Source organism: Brienomyrus brachyistius, chromosome 18 (genome assembly GCF_023856365.1).
Source record: "Brienomyrus brachyistius isolate T26 chromosome 18, BBRACH_0.4, whole genome shotgun sequence".
NCBI classification, from domain to species: Eukaryota; Metazoa; Chordata; class Actinopteri; order Osteoglossiformes; family Mormyridae; genus Brienomyrus; species Brienomyrus brachyistius.
In genome coordinates, this window is record NC_064550.1 from 217,783 (window position 1) to 240,414 (window position 22,632).

Here is a 22,632-nt window from a genome sequence, read left to right on the forward strand (position 1 = left end):
GGACATACCAACGTTGGGGCAACTCCTGCTGCCTGAGTCTTCAACCAAGTCCAAAACAAAAGTATACAATGTTAGGAAGGGTAATTCAATGGTATGAGACTGAAACTAGAAACTGTAAATCGGATGGAGTTAAATAGCAATACTGTGGAAGAGGCATGGGAATTTTTTAAAAGCACATTGTTGCAAGTGCAAAAGGACTTCATACCCGTTTCCAGAAAAACTAAATCTAGGAAACTGCAACCAAGCTGGTGTCATGACCTGCTTGTACGATCCTCGTGTGTGCCACGCCCTCTCATTAACCATGTGTGCTGCCCCGATTGTAACCAGCTGTTTTCTGTCAGTTTGAGTAGTCCTGTGTATTTAGTCCATGTTCAAGTCTGTTTCCCCAGTCCTGTCATTGAAATCTCTCAGTGTTGGTACCTGTTTTCATCAATAAACCCTCATTCCCGACTCTCCGTTTCCCGGATCCTTGATTCCTCGCTCCCTGCCTGTTCTTCCAGCATGCAATGTCACAGGTGGTTTACTACGAAAATTAAGAATAAAGTCAGGAGCAAAAGGGCTTTCTTCCACAAATGGAAATTAACTAATGATTTCAAAATAAAGCAGGAGTATCTAAGTCTACAGGTTTAGTTAATAACAGTTATAAGGATGACGTTAAAAGTTTCTTCCAATATTTTAACACCGAAAGAGCTCTAAAAGCTGAAAATCACTCATTTGCAGGATAGTAAGGGCCTTATAATTGAAAATGATATTGATATAAATGAGTTTAATGATTATTTTACAATGGCTGTTCACAGTAGAATAGCTTACCACCATTTAGTACAAATACAACGATGTCTATGACCAATATATGTATAACTGAGGCTGATGTGGTACAAAGCCTAGCTAAGCTCAAAATAAATAAATCGCAAGGCCCTGATGGCATCTTATCTATAGTTTTAAAAGAGATGAGGGGTATTATTAGCCAACCTTTAACTTTACTATTCCAGAAATCATTAGCTGCTGGTGTGGTATCTTCTGATTGATGTTAGATCATGTCTCATGTCCAGAGAGGCTACAACAGGATCTGGATTTAATTAGCGACTGGGCTCATACGTGGCAGATGAAATTTAACATAGATAAATGTAAGGTAATCCATGCAGGGAGCAGAAATATAAAGTACAAATATTTTATGGGTTCCACTGAAATAAAGGTAGCTGATTACGAGAAAGATCTCGGTGTGTTTGTTGATGCTTCCATGTCCCACTCTTGCCAGTGTGGGGAAGCATTAAAAAAAAGCCAATAGGACGTTGGATTAAACTCCACACACCTAGAGATGTAAGTCAAGGGAAGTGATACGATTATATAATTCCTTGGTAAGATCCCACATAGAATACTGTGTGCAGGTTTGGTCACCATACCTTCAGAAGGACATTGCTGCCTTGGAAAAGGTGCAACGTAGGATGACGAGAATGATTCCTGCTCTTAGAGGAATGTCTTATGAGGAGAGGTTAGCTGAGCTGAATCTGTTTAGCCTCAAGCAAAAGGAGACTAAGGGGGGACATGATCTAGGTATATAAGATTCTAACAGGTCGGGATGCTGTTCAGCCAAATGACCATTTCAATATTAATTTAAAATACTCGTGGCCGTAGTGGAAATTAGCTGGAGAACATTTTAAAATGAATCTGAGGAAGCACTTCAATTTAATTCAATTTTATTTATATAGCGCTTTTAACAACATGCATTGTCACAAAGCACTTTACATTTAACCGGCCAGAACCGCACCAAGCAAGCCTGAGGCGACAGTGGCAAGGAAACTCCCTCTAGCAGGAAGAAACCTTGAGTGGAACCTAGACTCAGAAGGGGACCCCATCCTCCTCTGGGCGACCAGGGAGCATGAAACTGCATTTACATTGACATTCATTAGAGTTCATATAGTTATAAAGTCCCAGTTGGTTTCATGTAGTTATATCCAGGAGTCCAGGTGCGGGTTCACACGGTGTAGTCGGCTCGGTATCAGCTCGGAAAAGAGAAGATGGAGAAGAGTTATTGCCCTACACCTAACCGGCAGGACTAAAGCAACTATGACAGCCTGGCTAAAAGAGACCTGGAAGGAAGCACAGGCATGAGGGTTTACAGGGGTTTTGGCGTCAAGCCACCTCCCATCCACAGCTTAAGTGATCGGCGAGAGTGGCAGGACGACAGCACCAATCCCCCCTTTCCCCTTTAATCTCAAATAACTATGAACCTCCAGACTTCCCATTCACCTTAGAAAAGAAGATTTAACTATCCAAAAGACTGGCTAAAGAGGTACTTCTTAAGCCTTGACTTAAAAGCAGAGATTGTGTCTGAGTTCCGAACACTAATAGGAAGTTTATTCCATAGCTGTGGTGCTTTATGAGCAAATGCTCTTCCCCCAAAGGTAACGTTCTTTATTCTGAGTATGGATAGAATACCTCCATCTCGTCATCTAAGTGTATGATTCGGAACGCAAATGAGGTCACTCACATACTGCGGTGCAAGACCATTTACAGCTTTATAGGTTAAGAGCAGTGTTTTGTAGTCAACACGAAATCTAACTGGCAGCCAGTGCAGTGAAGATAAAATTGGGGTAATATGATCATATGTTTTAGTTTAACTATTGCTAGTAGCAGTTCAATCAATGCTGGGAGCATCTCTGAATAATTTTGATGGAACAGGGTCTAGCATACAAGTAGATGAATTTGAAGATAAAATTAAGTACATCAGTTCTGACTGGTTAACCCTGGTAAATGCTTCAAATAGGGTGATTGCAGCATTAGCACATGCCGTGTCAAGGCCAGAGAATGTAGTTATTGGAATATTCAAAATGTTTTGTCTAATTGAGCATATTTTTGGTCAAAAAATTTCATAAAGTCGTCACTGGAAAATAACCAGTGGTCTGGTTATTAGTCAGCTTGGACACCATAGTAAATAGGAATCTAGGATTATTTTTGTTTATTTCAATTAGTTCTGATAGATACTAGATGATTTGGCGGCACTAAGAGCCTTTTTGTAGCTACCCATAGCCTCTTTCCATGCTAGTTCGAACACCACTAGTTTAGTATGATGCCACTTACATTCTGTAAGGACATAAAACTTATAGGTCCTGCAGGCCCCAACTCTGATCAGCCTGCATCAGTCTATTTCAGAGCTCCGCTGGCCCAGGCAAGACTGGACTCAACTCGTCAAACCACCCCTTTTAAGGAAGGCAAAGGCCTGCCGGCTCCTGAGAGACTGGATAGGAATAACTGGAGCAACACAGAAAAAGCAAGACCTTTCACCCCCGGAGTGACCAGAGTTCCACAATCAATCCACAGCAACAACAGCTGTCAGCCTCCAGACACAGACACCTTTTCCACTATAAACAGGATAACTCAGCACACATAGATGTTAGGGACAAATACACGCATGTTTGGTCTCGTTTGAATAGGCATGAGACGAGGAGTATTATACTCTCAGATTTAAGGCAGTATAGCTTTTCCTAAGAGAAATACAGAAACTTCGGCTCAACCCACCAAACTGAGAGAGCCTCTCACATGGTAGAACAAGGGAATTACGACCACCCCCTAAAGTGATCTGATTGGCTGGGGACTTGAGAACCAAGGTCAGCAATGCCCCTAAAATTAACCATTGACCGAAATTGGTCAGTCTTCAGAGACAAGCCATCACCTGGTCTGGATACTTAAGGAAGGGCTTCAGAAGTAGTCGGGGAGTCACTCTGTAATCAGAGCTCCCGCAGAGAACTGGGCGAAAGTCCATCTGTAGTCAGATACTTTCCACAGAACTTTGTTCACTCTCAGCTGAGGAATGTGATTGTTTAATATTGTATTTGTCCAAATGTATTTACAAGTATGTGTCCACATGTCAATAATTGTATATTGTAGTATGTTTAATAAATGTTGTTTCGATTACTTTATGACTGTCTGATTTGCTAACTTCTTCATAAACTTTCCAGATTGGACTTCTATCCTTATTAGGACTATGGTGGTAAATACTATCTTGCAGCCTCTGGGTTAAATCCCCTTTATCCGGGTCCCAAACTCGACTGCCCAAGTTAAGTTAGGTGGATACCAAAACTACACCTCTGGAGTTCGCACACGCTCAGTTACGGGCCGACGTAACCTCTGAGGTCAACACATGCTGATGAAAGGTACAGGTCTACCCTTTGAGGGGCGTACACACTATGTTCCTAGGCACCGGGCATAGTCCCTGAGACGCTCACATGGTAAGACAATGGGCGGCATCGGCGGAGTCCCCGAGACGAGCCAAAAGTAAACCTTGTACAAACTACCGCAACAGAAGGTGCGCCTTCACAGCCGCTGAGGTTGACACACGTTATGATATGGGCTGCCCCCGGCTGAGCCTCTGAGGTGGACGTACGTGAGGTTTGGGTAAACATCGGCTTAATCTCCGAGGCACCCACAAGCTCAGTAATTGGCAGACACTGAGCCTTTGGGAAATTATATAGGTCGAGGGACCCGAATAATCAGAGGCTGACATTGTCTTAAATGGTGGCAATTTCCGAACCTTTAAGACAAACCCTGTGGAACAAGCCCACGGATCGACCTGTCGGCCGAGGCGAATCTGGCGGACTCCTTCGTCGGGGGTAAACTAGAGTTGGTAATCTAAAGTCTCGAAGTAATCCAAAGTCAGATATGTGTCTAAAAGAATATTTTGCATATTAAAAAGGGTAAGTAATTCCTAGGAGCGCTTGGAAGGACCAACACGCATTCACAGCCTTCGGCTGCGCCATTGGATTCCACCATTGGGCCAGTGGGCGGCTCCCTACAGTTCTAATTTCCGTGTCTCCAGTTTTAAAGTACGCAAGTGATCATTATACCGAGGAGCAGTTTTATTTACGCTGTTTTTTTTATTTTTAACTGAGCAATTTTCTCTAGTGGAATTAAGCATAGATGATAAATAATCCATAATGCTATCAAGTTCAGCAGAATTCAACATTAGTTTGGTTGAAAACGATAGTTCAGGGAGATTATCGATAAAGTTACTCGCTGTATTTGATGTGATTGTACGTTTGGCATATAGAAGCGAGTCGGGGGGCTAATATTTTGAGCAAGGGAAATATTGAACGCAATAAGATGATGGTCAGAGATAATACTGGACTGAGGCAGTAGAGTGACATTATCTATATGAAGACAACTGGATCACGGGGGAATCATAAGCAGGGAAGAACACACAGGCAAACAGCAGCAGCAACATTAATGGCAGGACTGAGAAGCACATTTATACAAGGCTAAGCAGGGAGCAAACTAGAGGCACCTGAAATGAGTAACACAAGGGCAGGAAGGAGAGGTAAAACAAACGCGGAACAGGCATGGCACGTTATACCACACTAGGGAGGAAACGGGAGGTTCAGGAGGGCAGGGTGTGGCAGGGATCCATTTCAAAATTTAATTTTGGCTTGTACAAACCTTGGTAAAAGCTGCAAAAGATCGATCAACCACTTTCTGAGCTATTGTCTTAACAAACAAAGCATCTGTTGGGGTGGCGGTGTCTGGGGAATACCATGTGTAATACACCTTGTGAAGATTTATATGTAAAACAAAATATTTTTTGATTCTATCACACATATAGAAATTATTTTAGGTTTAAATAGTGATTTAGCTGAGTAACTAGGCTGAAATTCTAGATAGTTGCAATTTTAAGAATTATTACTATTATTCACAGCTTTTAAGCATGCAGTTGGATGACGGATGGATGGATATTCAGCCACCAGAAATGCCAATTGTTGTTAAGAGGATCAAAGTCTGCAAAGTAGTATGCAGGGTTTAAGGCCAGAACACAGAATACTCTCCGACAGAAAGCATAAAGTTCACTGGGGGAATTTCTGTGGCCACTGCCTGAACAGCATGTGTGGAGAATGTTTATGAGGGTCGAGCCATGCAGAGCTGCTGGCCCTGGCATGTAACGATGAATCACAAATCAGTTAAAAATCGGTACAAATGTATGACGATTTAAACCGGCTGATGTGGAAAATGAATCACTATTGTAGGAGTACTTCACAGTACTTTAACAGAAAAACTGGTGTAATATTACATTTGATTTCACAATGTGAGTTTGACGTCAGATGTCACTACGTATCACGTCGACTGATACGAGTTTTTGGTTTTGACCAAGCGTGAGATGGCGAATGAATTTGAAACGGAGGACGGCACAGTGGTTAGTGCTGGCTTCGGTCCTGGGCCCTTTCTGTGTGGAGTTCGCATGCTCTCCCCATTTTCGCCGGGGGCTCCGGCAGCATATTAGCTTTCTGGTGATCACAAACAACGAGGAAGCACAGACAAGACATAAACTGCATGCAAACATTGTAAAAGACTGATAACATACACAAACAGGTCCACTGGCACCACTGTGAGCCGAGCGAAGATTATTAAAAGGGCAAAGCACGCTAAAAAGCTGCCATGCAAACCTTAGCTTATTTATTAGATTTTTTTTTTTTTATTTACTTATTTTGATTTGGGATTTTTTCAACAGTATTTTATTCAAATTCAGTTGCACTGTTCACAACAGTGTCAACAGTTCAGAAAGATAAATATAAGAATATTTTTGAATATATTTGTCTGCAACTCATTCTACAAAAAATGAGAAAATCGTATTGTGAACTCAGAATCGTGAATCGCATCAAATGGTGAGTTAAATGTATCGTTACATCCCTGGTTCTTACAGTAGTACTATGGTATGGTGGAGCCACATGACAGGAAGGCAGTACATTGTGAAGTCTGTTAAGAACATCATTCGCACTGAACTGCCCTCCATTGACCAGCTGTACTTTAACTGCCACAGTAACAAGGTTCAGTCTATAATCCAGGACTCTGACCACCATCCACAAACACTGACTAGCAGATTCATGAACAGCTTCATTCGCCAAACAATTCAAACCTGCAGCTTTTGCATCCCCTGTAACAGTCATTTCCACGGCAGCTGCACTGTACAGCTGTTTCTGCACTTTATCCACCACTGACCACATATCATCCAGTTTTGTCCTGCTTTGTATCGCACTGTTTCTGCACCATGTTGTCTTGTACTCCCTTGTGTTGTTATGCACCATCTGTGTTGTTCTGAGCAGTGCCATGATGCAATATTACAAAAAGATCTTGAGGAAATGCAGAGTTCTGGAGGAGATTCTCACAGATGATGGCATGTGTTTATACTGAAGAAACTGTACAAATTGCTAGACATAAAACACAGGACTGGCAACTGTGGTACGTTTTAACACCTTGATAAAAAAACTTTAAATCCATAGTAAGTAGGATAACCTCATAGAACCTTTACTAGTCATTGTTCAGAAGATTAACACGGATTAAAAACCATTACTATGAAAGAACGCTAATCAGTTAAGTTGATTATGTGGAGAGAGAGAAAAAAAACTGTATTTGAAAAAGATCAACCATAGAACGAAGCTGCAGCATTGACACCCCCTAGTGGTGATTTGAAGATAGTTCTGTCTGTAGCAGCTAAGCAGTAGATTTGGCGTCAGGTGCCGTGACAAACTCAGTGCTGCTCGGTTTGAACGGCAGAAGCACAAAAATAAAGGGGGCATCTACTGCACGCCCCCCACCCTTGAAAATGGTACAAATTATCATGCAACAGTTTTCTTAAGTAAGTCTTTTTGGGCGTCTGCAGAAACATCCACGATGCGATTGCCCTGATTAAGAAGTGCGCGGCGGATACAATTTGGGATGCATCGTTCATCCGATTTATTAATACATAATTATTAGTATGTCTTTATTATTTAGAAACGTTACCAACAATACTTGACGAATATTTTTCATTGAGATTGATTCCCCCTGTCTAAAATTTTGGTGACACTTCATATTTTTTAAGAGAGACGGACAATTTGACGCATGCAATTTGCAGAAATATGTTGTGCCGCTATAAAGTACACAGGCAGCATGACAAACATAAGTACTCACTGAAGCCACGACATACGCCCGGCTGGCCCCAGCGGTACCCCTAACAAGAAGGCATTTTTCACAGCCCACGACCATCACGACGGCAAAAAAAACTGAATAGCCTAGAATTTAGTTAATTACAAGGCACATATTTATTGGAGCAAGAGCTCTAACATAAAACTACCTTGTAATTATAAAATATTGTGGCTGTGAACAATGTACAAACAAGCACAGAAAGTAAAATACTCCAAAAATGCAAAGAACCTAAATATTTTTGTTTCCACCGATTCACTCTTGATGTGTTAGGAGTCGCAGTGCAGTAGCCCACTCTTCAGTATCTACCTTTAAGACCACAAACTGCTCTTTCTCCTCCTTCGCTCGTCGCCTCAGAGTATTGGACTTGGTAAGTAATGTTGCCCTTTTGGTTCCAGCAGCACTCTCTGCTTCCTCTGCCATGTGCTCAGCATCCTTTTGTAAACTCTCACATACACTTTCCAGTGAGACTCTCTTCCTCTTGAGTTCCTCAAGTTTTCTTTTTTGCTTTTTGCTCATCTTTCACCTTTGGTCAGAGGCGCTTTGGTTGCTCCCCCACACGCTCTGACATGGTCGCATATAAGCCTCTGTGCAACAACTGTTTCCTCTGATAAGTTGCAGGTCTCCACCTCTATTCGTTCCACTTCGGCTTGCCCATAGGACAGTAGCAGCAAGTTCTTGCAGAACATCCAGAGGTCAGGATAAGGCCCACTAACTTTTTGATGGAAAAAGACATCAACTTTGGATGGTGCTGAAGGAATGAAGGATATAAAATCCAAGCCTTTTGCCTCATTGTGCAGGTGATTATCAGACTGCTGGGATATTGCATCACCTGTAATTAGAGTAGATTAGATGCAGATCAACAATGTCAATACACAGAATCACATGTAGAATAGGAAAGTGATTTATAACCCAATTTTCCTATGATACCATAAATGTGCAATCATTTTAATTTAATCTTGAGATATCTCTAGGCTCATCAAAGAAAATATGTTAACTGAGCTGATGCTTCTTTTCAAACACCAAGAGACGGTCTTCTAAATACTGCTAAAATCTACGTGTTAACACTATACGGTTCAGGGACGGATTATGGGTTGTGTGGCCCCTGGGTAAAACGTTCGCGAGGCCCCCCCCCACCACCACCACCTGCACCACCACCACAACCACCACAAGTCAAGGGCCCTTGGCAGCCAAACACCCTCCCTATAGGGTCAGGGGACCTTGTAGGCAGAGGATCAAAGAATGTAGGCCCTCTAAAATAGACAAACGAAAATACATTGTTGATAAGCATTGCAAATTGTTTTGGGCTTGGGGCCCACGGGCCCCCTGCACCCCAAGGGCCCCTGGGCAGCGGCCCCGCTGGTCCGGTTTGTAATCCGTCCCTGATTCAGTTAGATGTGAAAAAAGAAAAGCATAATTTAACAATAATATTCTGAACTATCCTATTCTAATTCCTATGATTTACCAGCAGATATCCTGCCTGCCAACCGATTCTCCTGCGCAAACTTCTGCATGAGATTTCTCCTTTTCTGCTGGCAGTTATCTGGCTGGTGTGCATTTTGTTTGGGTCCAAGCACGTCATCTCATGTACAATCGAGTACTTCAGAGGGCATTTATCCAAGGCCTTTTTGCACATTTTTGAGAGCACAATCTGGCAGTTTTTTTTATCTGAAGGACACCAAGGTCACTTCCACTGCCTTTGGCTACTGACTGTCTCTGACAAAAAGATGGTTTGTCAAATTTCCAGAATCTTTCTGCACACTCAGCCCAAGGTTAACACTTCCTCAGCTGTACATGTCAAACCAGCTCAAACTCCATGTTATTCACATATTTTTTACTTCACAATTGTTTGATACATTTGTATGTAAAGATACCAGTGAATTCACAGAAGTCCCACCTTGATGACAGCCATTCCTATATCCACCTCCTTTGGACTGAGCCAGAGTTTTTGATCACTGACATCAAGTCTGACCAGCTTATATGGAGTGAGAGGCAGGGGATCTCGTTTGATGAAGCGCTGAAGGAGAGTCTGAAAATAAAATTAAAATTAGAGTTAAGTTCACATGTGCGTCTTTGTATGTTCATTTATTGCTGTTGTTACTGTGGTGGTGAATATTTACCTGGATCAATTCTGCCAAGTCCTTCCAAAGGAAGGGCATCATGGGAACACCTGTCTGGTATTTAGCAAGAAATGGTTGAAATGCTTGTGATAGGGCCATGAAAAAAATGCAGTTTGGCCAGAAGAAGGGGATCCATTCGGGCTTCAGAAATGCAGTCAAAAGAAGATGTCCCTGGGTTTTTCACCTTTTCTGACTTCACAAGGTCCACATATTTCACAACAGAGGGCCAGACTTCCAATGCTCGTTTGACAGCTGGCAAATGTTCGAGCCACCGTTGCCCACAGAAAGGTAGAAGGAATCTTGAGGATGATGTTGCAGCTGTGAAGTCCTCTCTTCTGGCTGGTGCAGATTGGAAAAGAAAATGTAGGGCTTTGAGAACTTTCTCCACCATCCACACTTCAAAACCAATCTTGAATGAGTTGTGAAGGGTATGCAGGCCACAGCTTCCTACAATTAACTGGGTCCCAGCAAATTGCTCACCATGGTCTTTTTGCAAGAGCTCTGCGAACATCCAAATGACCGCAGGTCCATCCACCGACAAGGAGAGCAAATGTTTTACATTGAGCTCCTTTGTACACTCCTGAAATTACTGGAGAAAAAAAAATTGTAAAAACAGTTAGATATTTATAGCACTATACTGAGATATTGCAGTCAAATAGTTTTCATATATTAAGTTCACGCAACATAAGGAGTGCAAGGACATAAGCATACACTAGTACAGAAGACTTGCTAATGAAACAATCTTATGTAAGGGATAATGTTCAGTGAGGCGGTCATTCTCGTGGAATAAGCCCCGACAGAGTGATGCAGGACCAGCTGTACATGTTGCCACACAACACTTAAACATTCTATTTCCTCAATGAACTATTTTTTTGCAGCAAAAGCCATGAAGCAGCAATAAAATCTTTAAAATATGCTTACCAATAAATATGGTTCTCCCATTTAAACACATGGAAAGATAAACCATGGATATTTAAAAATCATGGGTTCGTTAATGAGTTTAAATGTTATTGAATGGCTTACCTTAAACTTCTCCAGTAAGTCTTCAGCGGTGTAGTGGCTCATGTACTGTGATCCCAGATACCAGGACTGCACTCGAGAGCCATTCTCGCCATTTACCCAATACCTGACATGCACATCCAGTTGTTTTCTTTTGATGGTCCTGTTCATACTTACGTCAAACATGACAAATGTCACGGGAGATCGTCAGCGATCGCGGGCAGAGCGGCGATCGTGCGGGCAAGGAGCAGGCAGGCAAGCGGGATACGGGGAAAACGGGGGTTTATTGGGAGCAGGACGGGAAACAGGCATTGACTCTCACAAACATCAATGACGGACGAAGGACTCAGGTAAGACACGGACTGAAATAGACAGGACTGAGCAAATGAACTGGATACAGCTGGGTACAATCGGGAGAAAACACGTGGGTAATCAGGGGGCGTGGCACACAGGAGGAGCGGACGAGCCGGGCATGACAACAACGAAGCTCCCTTTTAATATATGGAGCGAGTCCAAATCGCGCAAGAAAAGCGGTTTTATCCCTACCACAAGTGACCCTGCGAGTCAGGGAACATCGCCCTGGAGACGGTGTGAATGTCATCATTGGACGTATAGGAGTGATGTCCGCAAACCGTTTGCAAAGCCCATAGCACTTCTGCTTTCAGTGTGGGTTGAGGAGGATGTACTGAAGGCATTATTTGTCATGGGATCCGGAGACACTGCCAAAACGGGTGTAGGCCTATCTGTAGAGGTTGTACTTATCTCCACTGAATAAACATTTGAGGAAAATTTTTAGGTTAAAATCTGGGCTTATTCTACATTGATTTACAGAACCAAATTTAAAAAACAAAGATACACTGATTTTATACAGATTACTAACTTTTGGGCATCACAATACAAATCTAAATATTTTAGACAAGTTACTTATCTGCTTATTGAATGGTGGGCGAAAAAAATATCTGTATAGTGTCCATTATCTAAAACCCCGCAATGACGTAGTTTGTGTTGTTCTTAAAATAATATTAACTTAAACGGTCAATCTGATTTTCTGGAGGAAAAATAATAGTTTTGATGAATCAACAGCTTGGGAAAATAGTCGCTAGATTAATTCAAAGAAAAATTGTCTGTAGTTGCACCTCAACAGTATAACCAGTGATAATACTATATAAATAAAATTAAAGTAATGGCACCAGCATAGACAGCAACGGTACAGAATGAGGTAACAGTGGCAGTGTGAGGAAATGTCAGCGTCACTGGCTGGTTAACAGCAATGGGGAGGAAACTTGTCTCTAAATCTGGAAATGCTTGTGCAGATGGATGGATGGAAGGTGAAAAGTGACAGTGCTGGGTGGCTAGAGTCTCTCAAGGTGCTGCTTGCTTTTCTGAGGCAGCACCTGAAGACGATGCCTTTGACCGCCAGAAGCTGTGTGCCCGAGGAACTGGAAGCTGTTGAAGCCTCTACAGCATCCTCTGCGATGTAGATAGGACTTTGGGGAGTCACCCGTTTGCGAAAGTCCAGGATCAGCTCCTTGGTTTCTCTAGCGTTGAGGGTGATGTTGTTATACATGGTGAAGAGCTGGGCCTACAAATCCCAGCATTCAAGAGGTGAAAATACAGACTCAGTGGGAATTTGGGAAAAATGAAAAGATCCTCTTTACTCCTGTCTGTATAAATCTCACCAAGTGGAACTTTGCAGATTAAAGACTGGCTGAGAGTGTAAATGTAAACGCTGATAAGGAGTCAGGAACAAAGTGCTCATGTAGTGCACACCTGGGTCCAGAGGGCCCTTGTTCAGATGGAAAACTGAACAGGCATCTTTCGTGCTAAATGACAGCCGGTGCTGCTCAAGATGATGGACACTGTGGGGAAATAAAAAAAGAAAGAGTTTTGAATGAAAAGACACAAGAGTAACAGTGCAGCCTGTGAATGAGTCCTTGGTCACGTCTCCCCAGCTCATGACTGGACCAGGCTCCACATTGACCCCAAAACTGGCTTTACACACAGGAAACTCCCTGGAAAACAACACAACATTGTCCTGTCCTTACCTGCGGAGTTTCACCTGGTTACTGAGATGCCCGGCAGCACAGACAGTCTTACCAGCAACAGATATGCTATTAAGGGGTGCGAAGCGTCTGCTGCCAGCACATGGCTTTATATCTGTCGGCTGCATTTGCGCTGCTCCTCCCTCCTATAAAGAGGACAGTTGAACAGCAGTGTGAAGAAAGGGCACAGAAGCAGAAGTCAGTGGAAAAAGCCCCATTACTAACCCTAAGCCCAACTTACTGCAAACAGCCCACTGTATTTATATGTCTGCATCATGTTTGCCATTTAATTGCCATAATCTGTGGAAGTCAGTGACAATAACTAATTTACTACCAAACAGTACTGAGATTGAGTACAGTGAGGTACTTAGGGGGTATTATGGAAGAATAAAAGCTGAGTCCCATATCCAGGCGTGATGAATGTTTCAAACTCTTACCTCCACCGTACTGACAGGAACGGCGAGCTGCTGTGGCATCATGGCATTAAACTTCTGTTTCTCCAGGGAAGAAAACAACCAAGACCAACCTTAATAATCCACACACTTTGAAGACTGATATAAATGGTAAATATGAGACGTGAATATCATCCAACACTACCAGGTACTCAGTGAATACTCAGTCATGCAGAAATATAATCTAAAGTTATAATTATGGGGACACGTGGCCGTCCACTGCAGGTGACAATGTCCTAAACTCTTTCATACTTAAAGAACACTTACAGTTATTACTTTGTAAGGATGCATAAAACTCCAGTTCAGTAAATTTATGGAATATATACTGCAGCAACTACTTTATAGTCATTTATTAAGTAACTGACTTATTTCTTCCCTGCAGGATCTTGTAATTATGCTGAAATAAAAATGTAACTTAACAGCGTTAAAAAGAACTCAGGAATCCAGTCCAAAATGCTTTAGTTTGACATGTGATCAAAATTCAAACTAAATTTCATAGAGTAAACTAATACATGATAGCATCCATGCAAAAGATCAACGGCAGAACTGGGGCTCTTAATGCAGACTGCATTAAAAAGGAATTAATCATCTCTCTCAATTTAAATTTGGGATAATTATTCTCTTCAGAAGCCTCCATAGAATAGTGCATCCATCCCCTCACTTATGTGTAGAGACGTATCCTAAGGCTCCGGCAACAACATTCAGGTCAACAGCATCAAAAATTTCACAGCTAGTTTTAAAACTTGTTTTTCACTTTACGTTACAGCAAGTTAGGTAATATTAAATTATTGCAACGTGCAGATTAATAGTCAGAAAAGGTTTTTGAAATTTACATCATGATAAATGAGAACTATGATTACTAATTATTGTTACCTAATTTCTTGTCTGGACTTTTCCCCCTTCATTGTTAAAAGTCATTATATGTCTGGGTGCCAGTCAGTGGAAGCACACAGACACCTGGCCTATTCATTCAGCACCAGCCCATCAAGTAGAGAATTCAGCACCACGGACAGTGACCTGTGTTACTATGACATCAGGTACCTTCATTGGCTCTAAATATTTTTCTAGAAATACCTAAATGGTTCTTTTGTAGAAATTTCCAACCAGAGACTGGGTTCCTATATGAAGAGAATATTTTTATTCAGACAAAGAAAATAAACTACAGAAAACTAGCTCTGCATGTCATCTCCCCTTTACTGCTTAAGCAGGGCACACGCACATCAACAAGTACCAATGCAGCAAATACAGATGAACAATTTCACAGCTTCAGAAGAAGTCAGATTTCTGTGTAATTCAGAGATTGTCAAAGACTTCTGCTAGAACATTTTCTGCACTTGAGCCTAATTTCAAGATAAATGGCACTTGAGTCTATTAAAACAAGGTGATGCTGCCTGACCCTCCAACCAGGACTGGGGAGGAAAAGGAGGAACACTAGTCAAAGAAGGAAGAAAAGCAGACCACCCTATCTCATGGTCACAGATACAAACGTCAGGGAGTGTTATGAAGAAGACACCACACTTAGGACCATTGGTTTTACGCAGTGAATTACACCAGAGAGAGTTTTTGCATTCTAGCTGTGTTATGTAACATTCCTCAGCCTTCAGCTTTTTTCCCCACACAATGCAGAACATGCAGGGGTGCCAAAGAAAACAGTGGAGCTGCAGTGTAGCCAATTAATTATTTCTTTCAGTAGTTTTAAGATGGTTTGTGAGGCTGCGTGTTAGAGATGGTGGTGAGCAACACTGAGGCATCTCAGGGAACCATGTTGCCCATATAAAAAAACACACAGGCATGCAACTCAGGCAATCCAGTATTTCTTATTTCAGTTATATATGACACTGCATGTTGCGGTTTTACATGTTCACTACAAGTCAGTGTTTTTTTCCTTTTATGATTATGGCCACATTCACACCAAAAATACACTAGACATACTGTACAAGGCACACAAGGGAAAAACTCTCAGAACACAAAGTGAATGTATCAACCGAAGAAGGATGTTTCCTTTTCAGAATATTCTTTTTTTTTCCCCATTTGGAACCAATGTCCATGATTCAATTGAGTGCATTCAAAGAATGATACATCAAAACTAATAGTGACAAAATATTCATTTAATATGCATTGTACATGAATGTAGGACTTAGATGTTGATGAATTTCTCATCAGTGAAGGGCATATACACTTAAGGGGTATTATGAAAAAAAAAGTTGAGAACCCAGAAGTAACTATCCGATTAAAGATGTAATTTGGTACATGTGCAGACCAGCGACAGATATGTAAATGATTCAAATTGCAAGGAGTTGGCATGTTTAATCACCAGACACAGGATGCCTCGTAGTCACATTAGACAGGGTTAACGGCACTTGACGGAGTTTGATAGGGTTGCATTGCAGGTTTACATGAAGCCAGGTGGTCATATGCTGCAATTGCATGTGGGCCATGCGGATATCACAGTGGCCTGATATTGAAACCAATGGGCACGTGAGGGTACCCACACACATCGTGAAGTTTCTGTTCATCCAAGACAGACCACGCCAAGGAAGGATCGTCGGATTGTGCTCCAAGTATCACAGATCCCCATGACACCTGCGCCTGATATATGGACACAGCTACTGGACTCTCTACAACACCCTATATCATCGTGTCGCGATGACTGGCATCAGCTGGACTACGGGTTCACCGTCCCATGCATAGGCTGCCGTTCACAATAGCACAGAAACGGTTGCATTTGGAGTGGTGTAGTCACTGGGAGGCATGGACTGATGACGACTGGCGTCCTACCATGTTCAGCGATACATCTCAGTTCTGCAGTACCACAGATGACTGTTGTGTGCGTATGGTGGCGCCGCAGGGAGAAGAGCAATCCTGCCAACGCTGTGGAGTGACACACCACACTCTGACAGCACAGTGGTACACCAGTGACATCCTAGTGGTATCCGGGCCCAGGGGTGTGCTATACCCTACTGACATGGGACCAGCAGTGTGGCCATACCGCCAACTCCGTTTGATCTGATATTATAATCATCGTGATACAGTCACATGCCCTTTCATCACATGCAGATTTCATTTTCACAACTTAGTCTGTTATGCTTCACTTTTTTGCCACCGAGTTTGTGTTCTGACACTAAGTTGATGGGAATTGATTATTTGAGCGTCATCTAAAGAGCTTATATTACTTGGGTAAATTGCATAAGACTCACATGGTATTTTGAAAAGATTCCCATATGCGCTGATTAGCTGGGGTTGATCTGAGCAGCTGTGCACTTTTCTCCCGTAACACAAAAGTTTGTTTTTAGGACAGATTAACAAGGTTAAGACCATATTATGTGGTTTACATCTATCCAAATAAAACCAAAGTCACTGTTACCAAAAGAGTAACCATGTGTTATCAAATTTCCTAACATTTTGCTTCATCTTACTTTGGATGTCCATGGTTAAGAGAGAAACAGAAATCTGCTCAATCATTAGAAAGACTTTACTTGATACAGGGAGTGAGATCTTGTTGCAGGAGACAAGGCAGGATAGAGTGTATTTAGAAAAATAATGAAGAGGGAATGTGAGTGCGAGCTATCGTGGCATCTGTGTATAACCCAATATGGCGGCATCCTTCTGAATGTAAACAACATAGCCGGCTTAATTAGCTTAGTCAAGCGTAATTGAACTAAGGAAAATTTAGCAATATACGTTCCCTACTTGGTGTGATAAATACAGCAGCCGCTGCTAGTGGACGGGCTACAAACAGACATCAAGAAGAAATCCCACCTCACAACCATTTACTGTACCAAACCCCGTAATGTAACTTGTGAAGATGTAGGTATTGGAGTATTCAGATTCATTTGCAGTGTCCACTTCCTGTCCAGTAAATTTGGCAGGACGACATTTGAATAACCTATAGGTCTGACTCATGTATGCGGCTGAAGGAGTAAAGGTAGAATGGGTGGAGAATCCTGTTATACAGTCCTAGTAGACTGAGAACCACCTGATTTCTACTGTAGTTGGAATCAAGGGCTGAGCTGCATGGTGGCCTGGGGGACAATCATGAAAACACAGACCCTCTGATATCCTCAAAACCCACAACCAAAAGGGGAGTCAGGAACGGTGGCCAACCACTTGGCCCGTTAAGCCACATGGTGGCCCTATGAGCAGGCAAACACACTACGGGCTAAGGGGTACAAGACAGAGGAGAGAATAGGATGGCCAGTGACATGTGAACAGGACAAGGCAGGGATGGATTTTGACACAGGTGCCATACTACTTTGTTTAAATATGCCCAAGTGCATAGAATGTTTTAGTGCAAGTCTTAGACAATGGTATCTCTGAATGGCACTGCAGTCTGACTCTTCCTGAAGGCCCTATAACTGTCCTGAGAAGTTGTTTGTATGGACTTGCTGATGTGTGTGTGCTCTGCTTGAGCAGTAAAGGGGAGATCACATGCAGAGCTGATTTTCTCTAGCTTCTCAGTCCGAGTAAAAATAAAATCTTCTCGTTATATAAGAACCAAGTCTCTGGCTGGAAATTTCTACAACAGAGCCATTTAGTCATTTATAGAAATATATTCAGAGCCAATGAAGGAACCAGATGTCACAGTACAGTAACACAGGTCACTGTCCGTGGAACTGAATGAATAGGATAACCGGCCAACGTGTTTGTGTGCTTACACTGATTATGTGTCAGGGGGGAAAATATTTATATCATTGAGGGGAAAATTTTTTAAATATATACAGTAAGGACAATATAATCGTGATTTAATGTATCCCTTCTGCTCATTAAAAAGCACAATGTCTGACTGACAAATATGTCTATTATTAGCACATTTTGATAATTTAATTAATATTAAGCAGTTCACTTATTTCCTGCAATCACTCTGCGTTAAAGCAATTTTTAAAACTAGCTGTGAAATGGATGCTGTTCTGACTGTTGTTGCCCTGGTGCCTTATTTACTTTCAAATCGCATTGTCCACAACCTGATCAAAGGACCAAACTTTAAAATCAGTGCAGGGTAGTGTTGCAAGTAGTGATGCTTAGGCTTTAACCTATGTCCTGGAAAGAGAGAAAATCTACAAGCAAGATATTCTTGGATAAGAACGTCAAGGTATGCAACCTCTGGCAATGAAATTTTCTGTGCACAAATCAGCTCCACAATGTCTTTTAGCTGAAGGGTCAACTGCCAAACATCATCTGTGGGCTCTTTCACCTTGTCACACATGATCACAGGAAGAAGTCTTAGAAAATTCCAGTTCTGAACAGCCTGACCAGAAAGCTTTACTCCATTGGAGTTTACTGCACATGGCTTACTCAACGCATCAGAGCCACTGTACTTAAATTTTTTAATGCGTCTATTCAGAATTGAATAAGTGAACCACTTTTTCTGCTTGATGAAGTACTTCAGGTAAAGGGCTAAATCATAGGAAAGGATACCCTCAAAAATGTTATGGCCTAAACAAGGTGGCAGGCCAGGCATACAAACATCGAAGTAATTCAATGAATTAAAAATGGACTCAGATATTATACCTTCAACGTTTTGTTGTTTCTCAGACTGTAAAATGTCTACTGCAGATTTGTAGTGCTCACGAGTGCGCTGAGGTCCACATGCATTTGGATCTGTTTGAAAATCTGTTCGGGTTGTCCGGCAATACCTGCAGAAATATTCAGAAAAACTCAAATTTTCTGTAAATCCACCGATATTATGAGACCCCAAATTGTCCCCTGCAATGCACAAAACAGTCCCTTTAACTTTTTCCTCTGCCACCGTTATTCCATTGTCTTCCAGGTCTTCAAACTTTTGTCATGGCCAAAGTGTTTGAAGTCTTTTTCTTGACACAGCATTACAAGTGACATGTGGTCTGTACTTGATCTTATATGAGGTGGTAAATTAGCCAGAGACAAATATACAGCTACTACTTTGTGCTGCTTTTTGCTGAACCTAATGGGTTCACCGCCTCAAAAGAATCTTGATATAAAATTAGTTTTAGACATGATGGGTTTTGAGAAAAGAACTCATTGTTTTTATATACCTGACCATCACTGACATCACAAAGAACATCAGTGTATGGTACGTATGTACCCTGTGCAGCACAATTCTGCCATAAGTCTGACTCCAGTAAATGTCTCAAAGTGTCTTTCAATGGAACATAGTAGGCAAACCTCTGTGACCTTGTTTCATCCCTTCCTAAGTACAACTTTACAGGTTCTGTGTATCTAAACATCTGTTTAAAAGTCCTAGTTCTTGAAAAATTGGTTCTCATTGGTCCTTCATGACTAATGGTGAAAAGGTCAGATTCCTTCACAACATCACATATACTACCAATAACCTCATCTGTTAATTCAGTTAAGTCACTTTTCAGGAATGCACTTAATTTATTCAAAGTATATGTCTGTCCTAGTTCATATATGCTTAGCATCTCTTCAATAATATTTTGTATAGTTGATGCTGGCAGAAGAAACTGCCCATGTAATTTCAAGTAGAAAAGAGAAATATTTTTAAGAAAAAGGTCACTGAAATTTTCTGTAAGATGGACTTCACCTTCATCAGTCTCACTAAATCTCTCTGTAGGGCCTGTAACTAACGGTTCAGTTTCAAGAAACTGAGAAACTGTCTCCTTATAAAGAGCTCTTATACTGTCCACAGAACATTGTCTGTGTTTCCTGGACATGTAGGCTGTAAACGACGACCTTACAGTGAACGTATGGTCGCGTCCTGTCACCGGACATGTCACAACACGTCCTTCGGCTATATGTTCCTTTAAGTGAGCTGTTAGTGATCTGACATCGCGACAATGGCGCTGGCACATAGACATATTACACGTAAACACCGTAAGGGCATTTGTAGTATTAATATATGAATCTGTGTTATGTTTACGGTAAAAATGAGCCTTAAATGCCCCATATGAACGAAACGTATCTGTAGCGCCACACTTGAACACGCATCGTGGTTCATTACGGTGAAGTTTGACATGTAAAACATGTTCCCTAAGGGTTTGCACTGATGTTCCACAGAAATAACAACCAAACATTGTAACTGCGTGAACAAACACGCACTCTATTGCTGTTTTAAACACCTAAATGCTGTTTCACATCCCGCTTGCAAATCTAAGTTTTACATGTGCTGCCAAGATACGTTCATGCGCCGTCAACACGGTACATGCTACTCGTGTTTAAAACCACACACTGCTTAACACTGCTTAAAACGATTTAATTTAACTTACCAATTTGCCCAGACACATTTATTTTATATTCCCACTAGTTTGTAGATTTTTTTTTTAATGTTATGTTTGTTATTGGGTGCTTTCCACTTCATGTACCCACATACAGCGCTGGCTTAAAGCAATACATTCTGGTCTTGACGCAATGCATTGTGGTTAGATTTTTATCATCCGCTGCATTATGTCACCATGTCACGTCGTACAAAAACCTCGCGAGAGCAAGACAGATCACGCTGCACCTCTTAACCGGCTGCACAAACTGGATCCGTCTTCATGACGACACAACTTTGCCCTTATTGGCTTAAGAATTTAGTCACATACATGACGTTTGTATATCTGCTATTTCTCCCGAGAAGCAGGTAAAGCAGTGGTAACTGCTTTGCAGTTAATTTACCTGGTAAAATTAAGTTTAAATAAATGATATAAATACTGTAATAGTACTCGTGAGCTTTGTTTATTTGTTATTAGTTACTGTAATGTTGCGCTGCTTTATTTGTTTCATCGTCTAGTCTGTGGAGACATTCAAGTTAATCAAATAAGAACTGCACTGTACACTGTACATGACCATAAAAACTTTGAATCCTTGAAATAAATGTTTTTGATCTTTTCTTTGGCAGTTATCTTTTTACACAGGGCCTCTATGTACACGATAGTTTTTTTTTTTCACGACTAACAGTATGGATCAGGAGTTGGTTATTGTAAAAGAAGTAATGTGCATGCAGGTGATATTTGTATAGATTTATCCACACCCTTGTGGCAGTGCTGCCATTGCAGTCAGATCTTGCAAACTAGGAGTATTAGTTGTGTTTATTTCTCTTTATTTCTTGACGCCAACCCTCTCCATTAATCCGGGCTTGGGACTGGCACCTACCTGAGCTGGCTTGCTCCCTTAAGTGGCTGGGTTAGGCTAAACTATATATATATTTACCAAGACTACAATAAAACATCTCGAAATGTGTAGTCTAACAAAACACAGTTTAAAGAAGGTAGCCTACCTGGCGAAATTGCAAACAAATTAAGGACGTTAGGCAGCCTTTAGATCCTACCCATCATGCACTGCAGTTTTTTGCAAATTCCTCAAATGGAAAACTATCCATCCATCCATCCATTTTCCAAACCACTTATCCTACTGGATCGCGGGGGGTCCGGAGCCTATCCCGGAAGCAATGAGCACGAGGCAGGGAACAACCCAGGATGGGGGGCCAGCCCATCGCAGGGGACACTCACACACCATTCACTCATGCATACACTCCTATGGGCAATTTAGCAACTCCAGTTAGCCTCAGCATGTTTTTGGACTGTGGGGGAAACCAGAGTAACTGGAGGAAACCCCATGATGACATGGGTAGAACATGCAAACTCCACACACATGTGACCCAGGTGGAGACTCGAACCCGGGCCCTAGAGGTGTGAGGCAACAGTGCTAACCACTGCACCACCATGCTGCCCCCTAAATGGAAAACCATTAAATACAAAAGGAAAACAAAAGTGCTGTAAGACTGTATACTTATGTGTATGTTAGTAAAGGCTGTAGCTGACACAACGGACCCCACTAATTAGAAAGGGGTAATTGTACACATGTGGCATCCAGTATGTTCTTCTATAACAGTTTTTTCAACAAAAAAAAAAAACTCACATTACACAAATTGGCACTATCAAAACGAGGATTATGGGGAAAATGGGGACTGTGATGGAGATTACATACACGTAGGCATGGTATTTAGTTTTTTTCAAATGTGGTCACCTTCCAGAGTAATTGTAAACTAAAACCATCTTCACCCTATTTGATTCTTTATAAATGGACAATCAGTCGCGCAGTAAATGGGGGTATAGAGAGACACAGAGCTTGTCTAACAAGAAACCCTGGGAAGCTAAC

At 41.7% G+C, this 22,632-nt stretch overlaps 1 protein-coding gene and 1 long non-coding RNA gene across 2 annotated transcripts; both read right to left on the minus strand.

The window, feature by feature from the left end:
• Positions 1–8,051: 8,051 nt before the first annotated feature.
• On the minus strand, positions 8,052–11,088 carry LOC125713026 (uncharacterized). Its single transcript, XM_048983801.1, has 5 exons — positions 10,545–11,088; positions 10,249–10,403; positions 10,065–10,118; positions 9,842–9,973; positions 8,052–8,776 (listed from the first exon to the last, which is right to left on the minus strand). Exons 1-5 carry the CDS (start codon positions 10,573–10,575, stop codon positions 8,576–8,578), a joined length of 573 nt encoding a protein of 190 aa, XP_048839758.1. The 5' UTR covers positions 10,576–11,088; the 3' UTR covers positions 8,052–8,575.
• Positions 11,089–11,254: 166 nt separating this feature from the next.
• LOC125713034 (uncharacterized) lies at positions 11,255–20,889 on the minus strand. The gene is made up of 5 exons (XR_007383448.1): positions 20,760–20,889; positions 19,066–19,190; positions 13,543–13,602; positions 13,109–13,251; positions 11,255–12,922 (listed from the first exon to the last, which is right to left on the minus strand). It is a non-coding gene; the product is annotated as an uncharacterized LOC125713034 (long non-coding RNA).
• Positions 20,890–22,632: the final 1,743 nt, after the last annotated feature.

Excerpts from the sequence above, each read along its gene's own strand:
- LOC125713026 (XM_048983801.1), bottom strand. The coding sequence starts at position 10,575 with ATGTTCGCAGAGCTCTTGCAAAAAGACCATG. Across the intron at positions 10,404-10,544 it reads GCTCTTGCAAAAAGACCATG|CCAGAAGAGAGGACTTCACA; the intron begins GTGAGCAATTTG and ends AATCTGCACCAG. Across the intron at positions 8,777-9,841 it reads TAGGAATGGCTGTCATCAAG|GTGATGCAATATCCCAGCAG; the intron begins GTGGGACTTCTG and ends CTCTAATTACAG.